This window comes from Plectropomus leopardus, chromosome 17 (assembly GCF_008729295.1).
Source record: "Plectropomus leopardus isolate mb chromosome 17, YSFRI_Pleo_2.0, whole genome shotgun sequence".
In the NCBI taxonomy this organism is placed as follows: Eukaryota; Metazoa; Chordata; class Actinopteri; order Perciformes; family Serranidae; genus Plectropomus; species Plectropomus leopardus.
Window position 1 is genome coordinate 8,614,230 of NC_056479.1, and position 17,751 is coordinate 8,631,980.

Genomic DNA, 17,751 nt, shown 5'->3' on the forward strand with positions numbered 1-17,751 from the left:
AACAGTTTCTCCTACTCAAGTGTGTGAAAAACAAATCAATAATTGTTTACGGAAGTTGATGTATGAACTTCTATTCATGTTAGTAATTATTGTTAAATTTAATAGGAACCTGTACTGTTGGTTTACTGTCTGTACCCTGTAATCATTTAATATTTACAGAGTAATTTAAAAACAAGTCATTTTTTCTAGGCCCCTCCTGAACACAAAATTGTTACTTAGCAATAACATCCTATAAGTATCATTGGTACATAGTATGCACTGTACTTGTGGGCTTTGATCTTAAACATTGCTGTAACACTATCAGCCTGAGAAGCTTAAAGGAATACTTCACCCTCAAAATACCAATTGTATATCAATTAGTCTTGTCACGTTACCTTGAATTTGTGGAAAAACTCACAAAAATAAATCATTGTTTTCCGTACTGTGTGGAAGCATGCAAGAAAAATGTTTTTCTGTATGAATTCAAGATAACAGCACAACTAACTGATTTACAAATGATTTCTTTCTTGTGGGTGAATTCTTTCTTTAATGTGCAGTACTAGGGTACCCCCCGGGTTCTCGTTTAAATTTAAAGTTAACTTTCGAGGCCTTATTTTAGGAATATTAAATTCAAGGTTTTGTAAGATTTTTAAGGTCCCGTGGGTACCCCGAGTGCCATATATAATGTATTTTTTAATACACTTTTGTAATCAATTTGATCTTAGTGTGATTTAAAATGGTACAATAGTTTACCATAACCAAATTTAAATGACAACTTGATATCTAATCTTTAGCGACCAATAAAGTGAGTCAGGGAATAGAAAAGGTCAAGATGGAAATGAAATATGTTTCAGTCAAGAAATCGGACCACATAAATTACAACTTTGTTTCTGTATCTTTATTATAATTCTAACAATTTATTATCTTAAAACATCTGAAATTCATATAGGTTTATATGAATGTGTGTATATGTGTATCACATATACATATATATTCTGTAAGTTATCTTTCATCAGTTCATATTCTCATTTTTTAAAAGATCTCTTAAAGGAAAAGAAATGCTTTCTATAGAGTCAGACCAATTCCCTCGGATCTTTTCTCCTAACAGCAGCGGCGAGCCACATCTTCATTACAATCTCTAAATGCAAGGAAAGGATCAAAAACAAGTCTCCAAAAGCTGTTTCTCACCAGTCACTTAACGAGAACATTGTAGCAATAAGAGATGTCTTATCCAAACTTATTTAGTGGCCCTATTTACACTAGCAAATGTTTTAGAGACGTGATAGAAACAAGCAGAATGTGGCTCCCGCATTCTGCTTGTTCACCCTTTCAGAAACATGCCCCCTTTTTTGGCTGAAAATTACTTCAAACCCTTTAAAGGGAAGTGTGAAAAGCCACCATTGCTAATGGAAATAGGGTCATTGCATAATATGCTGGTAATAAACAATGAGTTGTGAGCATACTGGCACACGTCAGTGGCTGCAGAAGTTGCTTTGTACAAACAAGGAGATGCAAATGATAAGCGACTACAGACTGGAGCTCTTAATACTGTCAGGTCATCAACAGTGGAAGGGGGCTGATGTAGAGAATGGGTCGAACTGTATAGAAAGCAGAACGGTTAAATAAATACATTGTACCTTTTCATGTTAAACATTATTTGGAAGACAGAGATTCTTTAGAACTTTTGAGACTTTTTTTTCTTTTTCCTTTTTACATCTTAAACCATAATTAGATGACCATTGTTTTCATCGTCCTTATTGATATTTCCTTTGTATTCAAATATAATAATCTCTCCTTGACCACCAGCACAAAGCATTTACAGAGACAAATCCACTTTTGCTTATTTGCATGCCTGTGTGTGCACTTTGGGCGAAGTGATCTATGAAATCTCATTTATCTTTTTGCAAAGACAGAGGAATAGCAGAGCCGCGTGGGAAGTGAACTCTCCCATCGATGCCCCAATGGAAAACGCACATTTTGATATGTGTTAGAGGACTCAAAAGCAGCAGGAGGTGAAGCGTTGTTCAAGGTAGAGAGGTCATGAGAGAGCCCTTATATTTGATCTCAGAAAGAGTGAGAAAATCAGGACTGAGGTTATGTGATGTAAATGTGCAGTGGATAATGATGGGAAAATTAAAGACATCAAGACGTGGCAAAAAAAAGAAGATAATATGATCAATCAGAAAAAGGGGGTTTCCAGAATTTTTGAAAATACTTTTAAAGTTCCAATATTTACTTATGTGTCTCGTGGGCATCCCCAGAGTAACAGTTGCTACACGTTCAGTATCTGCATATTACTCACTACCTTTTAAAATCATATTTTGAGGCTGTAAACATGTATTTTTTATTAAAGCTTCACAGTCTGACAAAATAAACAGTAAGGAGAAAGAAAATGTTCCTAAAATGTGCTTCACATCAAGTTGCAATGCTTCTCATCACATGGAAGCAATGTTAAGGGTGCCTGAAATAATACACATCTTTCAAGTCAAAAATACCTTTATATACATATATATTTATCTATATAGCCAGCACGATTATCTTCATCACACAGTCAGAAATTATCTTCATCACACAACCACCAAAGGCAGAAAGCAGGAACTCTCTGAAGCTGTAATAACAGTAAGGACGATGAAAGTAATGATAAATAGTAACAATAAATCTCTTCATATCAATATCAGTATTCCAGTATTCCCATTTAAAGTTTAAAAATTGTAAGAACAATCATAGTATTAAAACTCGATATAAGCGTTTTTATGTCAGATCCCCTCGGCCTGGTGGCTCCTCGTTTCCTCCTGGATTTTGTCGAGAGAGAGGGGTGGGGCCACTCCTGGAAGGAGCAGGGGGGATTGGGTGGGGAAAGAGCAAGAAAATGGCAGTTTTTCCTCTTCCCCTCCCCCTCTCCTTTCCCTCGGTGGACGGAAGGTCTCAGTGGTTGTACAACAGTTGCCTCAACTCTCGAGAAAGTCTTTCTCTGTAAATCGAATCCTTGGGGGGATTTCTCTTCGCATTGTTCCCGTCTAACAGTTGAAAGCACAGTCTGTCTCATTTTGTGGATCCAAAACATATACTGTGTCTATATATAAGGTGTCCCATAAACTCTAACACAATCACTTGCAAGTGCTTGTGTGTATGTGTGTCTACATGTTGGTGTATGCATGCAGGCATGTATAGTAGTAGTAACTTGGGTGCCTGTGTGTGTATCGGTGTTTCTTCTTTTTTTTACTATATATACTTTGTTGGTCTGGGCACTTATTTTTGCTACAAATTTGTGATACAGTGACCAGTCTGTATATATGTCATTATAAGACTTAAGATGATAAGGAGCTATAGAGAAACACGTAGGATCCTGCTCACAGGACCTGCAGTGAAGACAGAGCCCTACCATAGTGTGAGGTAAAAAAAAAAAAAGTCATAACCAATCGAACGCGCAGCCAGCCTCCTCGGTTTGAGCCAAGGACACGAGTTATCCGTCTGAGCCCTCGTCACCTCTGAAAGACGTGGAAGCTGTCATGATATACTGCCCTGCGTCGTTCGCTCACCATGCAGACAGACAAAGCCTCACACCTGCAGACACTCATCCCCATTCACACTCAGATATGCATCCTCAATAATATTCAGACAAAACTAGCATCCACTCACACGGGGAGGGGTTGTCACTGATTGCACTCTAAATATTCTTGGTGGGTTCCACTATTAAACCTGAACAGATTTAACCAGCCAGCTGAGGGGTAAGAGGACTATTTAACGAGATGGCTGAGCGATGAAGGACACCTTTATCTTCTCTAGATCGCAACACAACCTGCTGAATTTGAAAGAAAAAATACTGGCTTTTGATTGTTCCTCTCAAGTATTTGGTTTGGTTTCACTCATGATTTATGCTGCAGCCATGGTGTCTTCATATGCATTTTAGATACAACTGTGTTTGTTCATTGGTGTGACTGTGCATGCATGTGGGGAGTGTACTTGTGTAAATCAGCCTGCCACAACTAGGTAGAGCCAGCCGGTGTCTTTATGGATCGTCAGCCCTTTTTCCATCCCTGTGTTTCATCTCCCTTTCAGACTTGACTCCCTCTTTCTGTCACTCTCTGTGTGAAATCTGTTCCCCCCTCATTTGTTGTGTGAATCCACCATGGATAGCAGCAGTTGTGTCTTCCTCCCTCGTTGACTCCAACCCCTCCTTCTTTCATTCTTTCTTTCTTTCTTTCTGCCTCTGTGTTTGCAACCTCAGCTGCGACTACCATCGTCCCTCCTCCTCTCAGTCTGTCCTTCCCGAGGTGAAAGAACAGAAATGGGAAATGGGCTGCTGGAAAGCCTGAGGACAGAAAAACAGACATAGGACAGAAGTGTTGTTTGGTGTTTTTTTTTAATGATAATTAATGGTGTTTGTTGTTATGTAGCATAGAAGTGCTCGTGTGACTCCTGCTTTTTAGAGAAAAGAGAATTTTTTGTTCATTCAGTATGGTGGCTCTTGTGCTGTGGACTCACAAGACTGATAAGACTGGGGAAATACTGGTCATTACACACTTGATAACTGATAACAGCTGGGTTTATTTTTTCAGCTGCATTGACACATACATGCATATATAATATGTATCTTGATGTTTTAACCCATGTTTTGTCCTTTCTTTGCAGGCAATGCCTTGTACCTGAACAGACAGTGTTGTCCAGCTCTCCTGTGATTCGTCAAGTTTCAAGAACACTTTGACCCTCAATCATGCAGATCACAACTGCCTGGGTGATGTATGTGTTTGTGTGTATACTTTGACATGATACAATTTTTTGTTGTTTTTTTTTTAAAGTCATAATATACTGTGATATATTTAATGACATTTTGTGACATATCGTACACAATACGATTACTTTTTTCCAAAGTTTTATGTCATGCTATATTATTACATTTTATGACAATTTTGTCATACTACATGACATTTATTTTGTGATATACAGTATATCTATGACTGTTTTTTGACATGCTATAATAGGACCTGTTTGTTTTAATTTATAGTACATATACTGTACCTTTTTCTTTCAACGTACTATACTAGGACTTATTTTTTGTTTTTTAAACATGAAGTACTATGCCTTTTTCTGGCATACTCTAACTTTTATCAACATACTTTGGTATATTTTTGTTAATTGTTTTATCAACATACTATACAATGACATTTTTGTTTATCGACATACTATACGATGACATTTTTGTTTATTCAACACTGTACTATGACTTTTAAATGATATGCTATGTTGTTTTTAGTTTCAACATACTATACTATGATTTTTTGACATGCTATACTTACTATTATTTGAAAAACTATACTATGACTTTTTTGATATGTTACACTATAACTTTGTTATAAAAAAATTTGGCAAACTATACAATGTTTTTTTTTCCAATGTCTCATTTTACAAAGCATACTATGACTTTGTTATTTTTTTGTTTTTTGACATGCTATGCTATTACCTTTTTCTACATTTTTCCGACATACTATATTACAACTATATTACAACTGTTTGTTTTTCAAGATACAGTACTAGACTATTTTTGGCATACTGAACTACAGCGTTTTTCAACACATTTTACTAGAACTGTTTTCAACATACTATACTCAATATGATTTTTTAAGGTATTTTTAGTATTTTTTTCAAAGTGTATTATGACTTTTTCTGTGGACATACTATACTACGATTTTTTCCCCCAAAATCAATAAACTATGCTATTATTTTCTTTCAACATTCTGACTTTTTTTTGTTTTTTTTTGCCAAATTTGGATGTTTTTGACAAAGTTCGCTATTGCTTTTTTTTTTTTTTTTTTTAATGTTTTAACCTTTTTAGACATACTATACATTGACATTTTTAGTTTTTTCGACATACTGTAATATAACTTTTTGTAGTTTTTTTGACATACTATACTTTTTCAAGATTTTTTTGTCAAACTATACTGTGACGTATTTTCTACATACTAAACTAGGATTTCTTTTTAAAATTTCGACTATACGATGACTAATTACTATACAATGACTTTTTAAGGTTTTTAAAAAAAATACTATACAATGCCTTATTTGGCATATTATACTGTGACTTCTTAAAATGCTGTACTATGTTTTTTTTGGGTTTTTTTTGACACATTATATGGTGACTTTTTTGGCATGCTACAGGTGCATCTTAAAAAAATTGAAAATTGTGAATTTTCTTTGTAATTTTATTCAAAATGGTAAACTTTCATATATTGTACATTCACTACATCTAAACTAAAATATTTCAAGCCTTTTTCTGTTTTAACTTTGATGATTATGGCTTATAGCTCATGAAAATCAGAAACCCAGTATTTTTAATTATTAGAGTATTTCCTAGGAAATCATTCAAAAAAGGATTTACAGTACAGAAATGTCCAACCTCTGAAAAGCATGTTCATTTATATACTCAGTACTTTGTTGGAGCTCCTTTTCTACGAATTAGTGCATCAGCGCTGTGTGGCATAGAGGTTATCAGCCTGAGTCACTGCTGAAGTGTTCTTGAAGCCCAGGTGGTTTTAATAGTGGCCTTCACCTTGTCTGTATTTCTGGGTAGGGTCTTTTTTATCTTACTCTTGACAATATCCCATAGATTCTCTATGGGGCTCAGGTCTGGTGAGTGGGCTAAGCCAATCAAGCACAGTAATATCATGGTCAGCTAACCATTTGGAAGTGAAGTAGTTTTGGCACTGTGGGAAGGTGCTAAGACTGCTGGAAAAAGAAATCGTCATCTCCATAGAGCTTGTCAGCAGATGGCAGCATGAAATGCTCCAAAATCTCCTGGTAGACGACTACGTTGACTTTGCACTTGATAAAACACAGTGCACCAACACCAGCAGATGACAAGGTACCCTCAATCATCACAGACTGCGGGAACTTCAAACTCTTTGGATTGTGTGCCTCTCGTCCTCCACACTCTAGGACCTTGATTTCAAAATGAAACGCAAAATATACTTTTATCCTGTTGCTTGTGCACCTTTTCCTTAAACACTTTTACCTTCCAGTCAACTTTTACATTAATATGCTTTAATACAGCATACTGCAAACAGCCAGCTTTCTCAGCCTTATCCTCCTTTGTGAAGGGTGTCGATCGTCTTCAGGGGAACTGTCAAGTCAGCAGTCTTCCTCGTGATTCTGGTTGCTTATACTGAACTTGACTAAGAGATACACAGTATTCATACTCCTTGAATGGTCATTTACTCAAAATTAAGATGAAATATTCAAATTTTCTACCTACTCTGTAATTATCAAAATTAAAATAGAAAAATGCTGAAAACAATTTGGTTTGCATGTGACAAAATTCACAAAATACTAATTTTTTGAGATGCACCTGTACAATCTGAGTCTTTTTAGTTTTTCAGCATACTATACAAAGACTTGTTTGTTACTTTTTTAACATACTCTACTATGATATTTTTTATGACATTTTCTTTCAAATACATACTATATATGAGTTGTTGTTGTAATAGTCAATACTGTGACTTTTTTATGCCCTTTTGGGTGAAATACTGTACGTTTTTGTGTCGTGTTCTATGCCATACTATACTATGACTTTTTCAGGCCATTTTGGACAACATGCTATACAATGATTTTTTTCTTTAATTTTTTGGACAACATCCTATACTGTCATATGCCATTTTTCAGACATACTATACTATGATTTTGGACATTTTGGACAACTTACGATAGTATGAATTTTGTATGCCATATTTGACTGTGACATCTTGGTCACATTTTTGACAACATACTATACGATGACTTTTTTTTCCCTAATTTTTGTTTCATTTCGTTTCTGTGTCATTTTTGACGACATACTACACTATGATGTTTTGTTCACATTTTTGATGACATACTATACTATGACATTTTTGTGTCATTCTTGGATGTGCTAATAATCAAAGAAAACAACTGCTTGAAAACGGATCTGTATCGCAAACCGACAGATAGAAACTCTCCTGCATGGTGAGTCATATCATCCAAGTCTCCCCATTTCCTAGTTCAGTTGAGTTAGACGGATCTGCAGCTCTGATGAGGACTTCCATATCAAGTCCATAGATTTGGAGAACCATTTCAGAAAAAGGGGTTACAAAGAGTTTTGGATCAAAAACACAACTGCGCATTTCTCCGGCTTGTCACAATATGAATGCCTTTCCATGACAAGACCCAAAGAAACTTATTAGAGGACTATATGTGCCATCCAGTATTCTTTTATCTACTTTTGTATTTAAATGTACTTGTTAGAGGTGCCTCTGATAGAGAGAATTATAGCTGTTATTATGATTATTATATTAGCTGTTAAGCTTGAATCGTTTTTGGAATACTAACTATTATGATCTGTAAGTTATTGTTGTTTTGTATAGATACACATGATATGTGCATGTTTTTTCCTAGTGTGCTATCCTTGTGTGTTAGACACAATACAACTATTGACTCTCATATAAATTGTTATGTATAATTTTTTGCATATAATCTGTGCATGTTCTAGTGTATAGACACACTATTATTCATCTACACACACAGACGGTGCCTTTTTATACATTATATTTACTAGGTATTTTCACTTTTACGTTTTACATATTTGTATATCTGTATTCATTACAGATTGAATGACCTCAGCTGTCTTTGAGTCATGTGATTGTTGACATATATTTAACAAGGAAGAGGGTTTTGGCTCGAAACATCACATTTTCGCAGAATAAAATCCTTTAAGGGGAGCTTCCTGGTGTGCGGATCTCTATCTTTTCACATTTTGGTTTACCTTGGATCCAGCACCCACAACAGAATGTATATCTTATTTTTTAATCTTCATCCAACTACAACTGACACATTTATTTCAGGATGTGGTGCATCCTTGAATCTGAAATTAATTCAAAATAGATTATAACTCTTCAAAAAAAAGTTCAGCCTTCAACTTCAGCCTAGGGGGAGGGTAAGTTGAGCCACTACGGGGTAAATTGTGCCAGTCATTATGTTTTAAGTAAAACAACATTTTCCCTGATATACTCCTATATCAAAGCAAGCCAAATTCAAGACATCTTTAAGGTTTTATTTAAAATTAAAGCTGAAAGGCAGCAATGAATTCAGTATCGGCAGTTACATCTGTTGAAAACTCGACTGATATATGAGTCAGGCCGATATTCCTCGATTTTGACAGACGCATCTGCTGATACTGGTTTTACCTGTTTACCGGGACCACTTCACCTGATTTATTGGCCAAAATTATATATCACTCAATTTTACGCGACTTAATTTGTTCTGCAATATCACAATCAATGTCTAAAGTGTATGAATCTACAGCCAAATTATATTTTATGGCATAAATAAAATAAAATATCAGCTGATATATCTGTCGGCTCTGCTGATATAAGGGTCATATGGTGTTGAAAGGAAAAATTCAGTATCGGCAGTGAGGTCTGTCAAAAACCCGACTGATATATGAATCAGGCCAATAATCAACTAAGTTCTTTGCAGGGAAAATTCAGTATTCATTTTATGAAAATTCAGTAGACAATTGTGTCTTTTTTAACTGTTTTAAGTGTTTGTAGTAAGGTATGTCTGGGCATAATATATAAGTGTACCGAATTTCATCGAATTTTGCGCTATGAAGCCATTTTGCCAAGCCCGTTTCTGAAACCACTAAAATAAGACTTTTTTTGCCGGGGGACTTTCTATGATACACTGAGCTCCTTTTTCCTTCTCTTGCTCCCTCTATCTGCAAATGCTCATGTCTGTTAAATGCATTACACTAATTCCATTGCCTTTCTGGAGCATTCCTGCTCCATTGTTTCCTAGTTTTCCTGGAGCCTGGCTGCAATCTTGGCTGCACCTGATCGTGGTGATAGCTGTGCTTGTGCTGTGACCCTGCCTTTGGTCGTGCTTGTGCGGTGGCTGCACTGATACTATACCCCCGACTTGCCCTGATCATGGTCTTGGTTTTGCTGTTGCTATGGTCCTGTCTGAAGCTGCGCCTGTGTTGTGGGTCCTAGATGCGCTGATACCGTGATCCTGTTTGACACAACCTTCTACTGCCATTATGTTCAGTCATGCCTCCACTATCAATATACACATGGGACTTTTACCAACATACTATCATAGAGTGCATTCAGTAATTTTACAACTATCATTATTGTAAAATGATATGCGTTTCCTAGCATTATTGCATGCATCTCTCCCTCTCTCTTCCCCTCTCTCTGTCTCTTTCCTTTTTGTTATTATTGTAATTCAACTGTCTTTACGACATCTATTGCAAGTCTGCCCATCGGGGAGAGGGAGCACTCATCATCCTCTGCCGCTCTTCCTGAGGTTTCTTCCAAAAGAAAAAAGCGAACCTATAACTCAGGAAAAATGGTCCAAAAAGTGATCACTCCAAATGTTAACATAAGTCATATTACAGCATGTTCAGGCAGTTTATAGTATAGCCTGCTGAAAGCACAGTCCAAAATGTCAATATTTTAAGCGTTTTAAGCCAAATTACAATATGGCAAAAAAAAGTCATACTATAAGTCAGGAAAAATGGTCAAAAAAGTGATCACTCAAATGTTGATATAAGTCATAGTACAGCATGTTGAGGCAGTTTATAGTATAGCTAGCTGAAAAAAGGCCCAAAAAGTCAATATTTTAAATTTTTAAGCCAAATTACACTATGGGAAAAAAAAGCCATACTATAGCTCAGGAAAAATGGTCAAAAAAATGACCACTCCCCAATGTTAAAATAAGTCATAGTACAGCATGTTGAGGCAGTTTATAGTATAGCTAGTTGAAAAAAAACGGTCCAAAAAGTCAATATTTTTAAACGTTTTAAGCCAAATTACAGTATGGCAAAAAAGCCATACTATAGCTCAGGAAAAATGGTCAAAAAAAGTGATCACTCCAAATGTTAAAAAAAAAGTCATAGTACAGCATGTTGAGGCAGTTTATAGTATAGCTAGCTGAAAAAAAAACGGTCCAAAAAGTCAAGATTTTTAACATTTTAGCCAAATTACAGTATGGGAAAAAAAGCCATACTATAGCTCAGGAAAAATGGTCAAAAAAGTGATCACTCCAAATGTTAAAAAAGTCATAGTACAGCATGTTGAGGCAGTTTATAGTATAGCTAGCTGAAAAAACGGTCCAAAAAGGTCAAGGTTTTTTTAGCATTTTGAGCCAAATTACAATGTGCCAAAAAAAAACCCATTCTATAGCCCTGGAAAAATGGTCAAAAAAGTGATCAGTCCAAATGTTCAAGCAAGTCATAGTACAGCATACTGAGGCAGTTTATAACATAGCTAGTTTAAAAAACGGTCCAAAAAGTCAAGATTTTGAACATTTTGAGCCAAATTACAGTATGGCAAAAAAAAAAAAAAAAAGCCATACTATAGCTCAGGGGGAAATGGTCAAAAAAGTGATTGCTCTCTACTGATCATTTTTTTTATTTTTTGTGGAACTTGTCCTTGTGTTCAACACTTTTGGATTACAATTTGTCAGCAGTTTAATGTAATTTTTAAGCACCAACTACATCTCAGTGCAAGGACTTGTCTTTACCCCAGCAGACAATTAATCCCATAATTGACGAGCTACCTGCTGATTTCTACAACAAAGACCTTTTGCATATTCTGCTGCACTGCGCTCATGAATGTATTATGGTCACATGGATCTCTGATAAAGCTCCCACTCTTTCCCAGTGGCTTCATGGTGTGACAAGTATCATTACATATGAAGCTCTCTCTACAGCCTCAAAGGACAACACTTTTTTGTTCTACTGGACTTGGGACCCACTTCTTGATTACTTGGTGCATCTGCTTATAGATCTGGCTTGGAAAAATGATGTGGGGCCATAGCTTGATGTGGTATCAGAATGCTGTCGTCCATGAACCTTCTGGAGTCTCTAAATATATTTATTAATTTTTTTTTTTTTATTTACCCATTTTTCTATTTATTTTCTGCCTGTCTGTTTTGGTTTTGCTTTTTGTCCGTTTGTTTGCTTGTTTGTTACTATCTTAGCTTCCTAGGTTTAGTTGTCAGTAATTTGTTTACTGTTTGTATAATTATGTATTTTGTTTTCCTGTCTTCCCTGCATTGTAAAAAGTTGAATAAAAGTATGTTTGAAAAAGAAAAGTGATTTCTCCAAATGTTGAAATAACTAACAGTACAGCATGTTGAGGCAGTTTATACTATAGCTAGCTGAAAAAATGGTCCTACTGTTGAGGCAGTTTATAGTAAAGCTAGTTGAAAAAAACGGTCCATAAAGTCAAGATTTTGAGCAATTTGAGCCAAATTACAGTATGGGAAAAAAAGCCATACTATAGCTCAGGAAAAATGGTCAAAAAAGTGATCACTCCAAATGTTAAAACAAGTCATAGTACAGCATGTTGAGGTAGTTTATAGTATAGCTAGCTGAAAAAACGGTCCAAAAAGTCAAGATTTTAAACGTTTTAAGCCAAATTACAGTATGGCAAAAAAAAGCCATACTATAGCTCAGGAAAAATGGTCAAAAAAATGTCATCACTCCAAATGTTAAAAACAAGTCATAGTACAGCATGTTGAGGCAGTTTATAGTATAGTTAGGTGAAAAAAATATTTTAAAAAAGTCAATATTTTGAGCATTTTGAGCCAAATTACAGTATGGCACAAAAGGCTATACTATAGCTCAGGAAAAACTTTGAAAAAAGTGATCACTCCAAATGTTAGAATAAGTTATAGTACAGCATGTTGAGGCAGTTTATAGTATAGCTAGCTGAAAAAATAGTCCAAAAAGTCAAGATTTTAAACGTTTTAAGCCGAATTACAGTATGGCAAAAAAAAAAAAAGCCATACTATAGCTCAGGAAAAATGGTCAAAAAAGTGATCACTCCAAATGTTAAAATAAGTCATAGTACAGCATGCTGAGACAGTTTATAATATCGCCTGCTGAAAAAATGATCCGAAAAGTCAATATTTTGAGTGTTTTGGCCAAAGTAAGGGATAGAGAAAAAAGCCATACTATAGCTCAGGGAACAATGGTCAGAAAAGTGATCACTCCAGCTGTTAAAATAATTCACAGTACAGTATGTTGAGGCAGTTTATACTATAGCCTTTTGAAAAAACAATTCAAAAAGAAAATATTTTAAACTTTTTAAACCAAATTACCCTATAGCAAAAAAAAACTCCTACTGCAGGACAGGGAAAAATTGTCAAAAAAGTGATCACTTTAAATGTTAAAAGAAGTCACAGTACAGTATGTTGTAGCAGTTTATAGTAAAGCCTGTTGTAAAAAACAGTCCAAAAAGTCAATATGTTAAACATTTTAAGCCATATTACAGTATGGCAAAAAAAAGCCATACGAAAGCACAGGGAAAAATGGTTGAAAATCTCATTGTTCTAAATGTTAAAATAAGTCACAGTACAGCACGTTGAGGCAGTTTATAGTATAGCCTGTTGAAAACACAGTCAAAAAAGCCAGTATATTGAGCCTTTTGAGTCAAATTAAAGAATGTCAAAGCCAGACTATAGGACAGGGACAAATGGTCAAAAAAGTGATCGCTCCAAATGTTAAAATAAGTTACAGTACATCATGTTAAGGCAGTTTTTAGTCTGGTCTGTTGAAAAAATGCTCAAAAAATTCAGTAGTTGTGAGCTTTTTGTTTTGCCAAATTACAGAATGGCAAAAAGCCATGGTGTAGAATTTCCATAAATGGTCAAAAAAGACATGGTTTCAAATATTTAAAAAAGTCATAGTACAGCATGCTGAAGATGTTACTATCTATAAAGGTTTGAAATAGATGCTTCTTCCCTATATTTCATCCCATTTAATTCTGAAGTCGCATAATCTGGGTACTCGGTCAAAGAATAGCTTGTTAGTACACGTTCCCCAAATCAGAACTGAACTAGGAAAACTGTCATTCTCTTATGGTGCACCTTATACATGGAATAATCTGTAAAGGAACTTAAACTTGGACGCTCTTCCATAATTACGGCTATACAAATGCATTATTTCAGATTGATTTTAATTATAATTTCTACATTTTACCATGTTGTTTTCCTGTCTATTTTTAGCTATTTACATTGCTATTATTGTTTGTTGTTTTGTATCATTCTGTCTACTTTTTTTTGATTGCTTATTTTTTAAATGCCTTTTTCACACTCAGCATTATTAATAATTAGGTTCTTCCTCAATGATTTCCCGAGTCTTAAATAAAGGTTTGAATGAATGACAAAAACATCATACTATAGCAAGTCGAGAAATGGTCGAGAAAAAAGTCATAGTACAGCATGCTCAAGACGTTTACAGTATGGCTTGTTGAAAAAAAGGTCCAAAAAGTCTTTTAAAGCCAAGGTATCGTATGTCGAAAAATGGTCAAAATAGTCATGCTTCCAAATGTCGAAAAGTGTCATAGCATAGAATTTAAGTATTTTTTAGCATGGCATGTTGAAAAAAAAAAAAAAAAAACAGTCCAAAAAGTTAATAATCAAAGTGTTTTAAAGCCAAAGTATAGTATGTCGAAAAAAGCCATACTATAACCCGTTGAAAAAACATAACAAAAATTATCGCTCCAAATGTTGAAAAAAGTCATAATATAGCATGTTTAAGGAGTTTATAATATAGCATGTTGAGAAAACTGTCCAAAAAGTCATTTTTAAAGTATGTCAATGTATGGTGTAATCAAAGTGTTTTAAAGTATGTCAGAAAAAAAGCCATTCTATAGCATTCTATAGACGAAAACTGGTCAAAAAAGTGTTTAAAAATGTCAAAAAAAACAGTCATATTATAGCACGTTTAAGTATTTTTTTAGCATGGCATGTTGAATAAGAAGTTTACAGAAGTTAGGAAACCTCAGCTTACTTCTCAAACCACAAGGAGAACAAAACTGAGATAGCACTAAACTGCTATCTCTGTAAGGACACCGGGACCGGCCAGCCTCCTCCTGGATCCTTGGAATAGCACAGCAGTGACTGAACCGGAACCTCTTATCTTCAGCCAGCAACCCAAGAAACTCTTCTCCCACTACTGGACTGGCAAGTGACATCTGGGCATAGCATTAGGACATAAGTACAGGCTGAGCAAGACTGTTTGCTTTGTCTTTCATCATATCGTGTGTACCATGTATTGATATAATGCTACTAAATGAGTTGTTGTGATATCTTTGTTATTAGGTTACCGGTTGATTTGGATTTAGTTTGTTCATGCCTCACACACACAGGGTCTTGCATGCAACTGAACACCCTTTTTTAATGAAGGCACCATGTTTACATATTAGATACATACATACACTTAGAAATTGGCTCTCAAAATGCTGAAAAAAGTTGTAGTACAGCATGTTGAAAAAACGTCAATATTTTAAATGTTTTAAAGTCATAGTATAGTATGTCAAAAACACCATACTATAGCACAAGAATTCTTAAACATTGCCATGTCAAGGACCTCCCTGCTGCATTTTTATTTATTTATTTATTTTTGATTACATGTACATTATAATGGAAGCTATCGAAAATCAAACATACAACTTCTTAGTATATTTTCCCTATTTAATTAATAATAATCAGTCTTCATGCCTGTGACATTTTTCCACATACTATACAACTGCGGTTTTTTTTTTATTTTACGTTTTTCGACATGCTAAAGTATGGCGTTTTTGGCCATTTTTTCAACATTGTATGCTATGGCACGACACTACAAGCTATAATATGTAATTTGCAGCCATTTTTACTACATGTCAAAATTTGCCATTTTTCGACATACTATACTATGGCACTCGACCATTTTTTCAACATGATAAATCATGATGGTTTTGCCCTTTATTTGCCTTTAATTTCACTTGCTATACTATAACATGTCTCTACAAGCTATAATATGTCATTTTCAGCCATTTTTATGACATGTCAAAATTTGCCATTTGTCAACATACTACACTGGCGTTTTTGGCCATTTTTTCAACATGTTAAATTATGACGTTTATGACCTGTTATGATGTTTCTGGTCTTTTATTTGACATTGTACACTATGACATGTCTCTACAAGCTATAATTTGTTGTTTTCAGCCATTGTTTTGACATGTCAACATGTGACATTTTTCAACATACTATACTATAGCCTGTTTGGGCCATTTTTTTGACATTGTATACTATGACGCGTCTCTACAAGCTATAATATGTAATTTCAGCCATCTTTTTGACTTGCCAAAAATTCATATTTTTGGACATATACTATACTATGGCATTTTCGGCCATTTTTTCCACATCCTAAATTATGACATATCTGGCCTTTTATTCGACCTTGAATACTATGACGTGTCTCTACAATCTACAATATGTTGTTTTCAGCAATTGTTTCGACATATCAAAATTTGACATTTTTCAACATACTATACTATAGTGTTTTCCACCATTTTGTCGACATGCTAAATTATGACTTTTTTGGGCTTTATTTTGACATTGTATACTACGACGTGTCTCTGAAAGCTATAATATGTCTTTTTCAGCCATTGTTTTGACATGTCAAAATTTGATGTTTTTTGGCATACTTTACCAGGGGTTCCCAAACTTTGCCATGCCAAAGACCCCCAAATTGCATTCGCCTATGGCGCAGACCCCTGCTGCATTCTTTTTTTATATTACATGTACGTTATAATGACAACTATCACAAATCAAGCATAAAACTTCTTAATATATTTTCCTTATTTTATTAATAATCAGTCTTTCTGCATAAACATTCATTCATTCATTCATTTTCCGTAACTGCTTGTCCTCCCAAGGGTCGCGGGGGGGCTGGAGCCAATCCCAGCTGTCATTGGGGCGGAGGGCGGGGTACACCCTGGACAGGTCGCCAGACTATCGCAGGGCCGACACGTATAGACAGACAACCTTTCACGCTCACAGTCACACCTACAGGCAATTGAGAGTCACTAATCAACCTGACCTGCATGTCTTTGGACTGTGGGAGGAAGCAGGAGCAGGAGGAGACCCCGGAGAGAACCCACGCAGACACGGGGAGAACATGCAAACTCCGCACAGAAGGCCCCCGTTCTAAACCCGTTCTAACTGGGTTTCGTACCAGCGACCCTCTTGCTGTGAGGCAACAGTGCTAACCACGACGCCACTGTGCCATGTCATTGTCATTTTTAACAGTAGTATTAAAAGTAACATATTTTCTTTTAAATTTTTCCTCTTTTGTTAGGCTTTTTTATTGATTACATTCAGTGTCCTCTGTCATAAACAGTCTGTCATTTCTGTCTCTACTTAACTTAATATTAAACAGTAATATTAACAGCAATATTTCTTCTAAGTATTTTTCTCTTTTTTTATTCATTTATTACATTCAGTGTGTCTTTCTTCTGTTATAAACAACAATATCAACAATATTCTATTAAACTGTTATTTTCTCAATAACAATTAAAAGATTGTCATCAAAGGACACTGATTTTGATATGCAATGATTAATAACATCTATAAATACATATGCCAAGTATCTGTGGTGGTAGCATATGACGATGGGGGGTCTGTGATATCACTCTAATATCCAACATTTTTGCAAGTTCATGAATGCAGCACAGCATTGGGAGTTCTTTTTATGTCCGTCGCAGTTGAATGTCAGTTGTGGGGTGGATAATTGATCTGTTGATACATTCACAGGTGATCAGATCGAGGGATGAGAGATGATATTTGCAGATTTATGTAAGTGGAAGACAGTTTTAAGCCCAGGAGAATTAACAGTTTAGTTTCATTTTTAATGCGCCTCACGTTGTGCTGCCTCTACCGAATACTAAATACCCCAACAGTGTACATATTTTAATACTGCTCCTAATTAAC

At 35.3% G+C, this 17,751-nt stretch overlaps 1 protein-coding gene across 1 annotated transcript in view; it reads right to left on the reverse strand.

Annotated features, from left to right (window-relative positions):
- Window positions 1–3,269: 3,269 nt before the first annotated feature.
- shank1 (SH3 and multiple ankyrin repeat domains 1) overlaps window positions 3,270–17,751 on the reverse strand; it is an 83,504-nt gene continuing 69,022 nt past the window's right edge. The window contains 1 exon segment of the mRNA XM_042505266.1: window positions 3,270–4,291. Within this exon segment, the coding sequence (XP_042361200.1) occupies window positions 4,204–4,291 (88 nt within the window). The 3' untranslated portion in view covers window positions 3,270–4,203.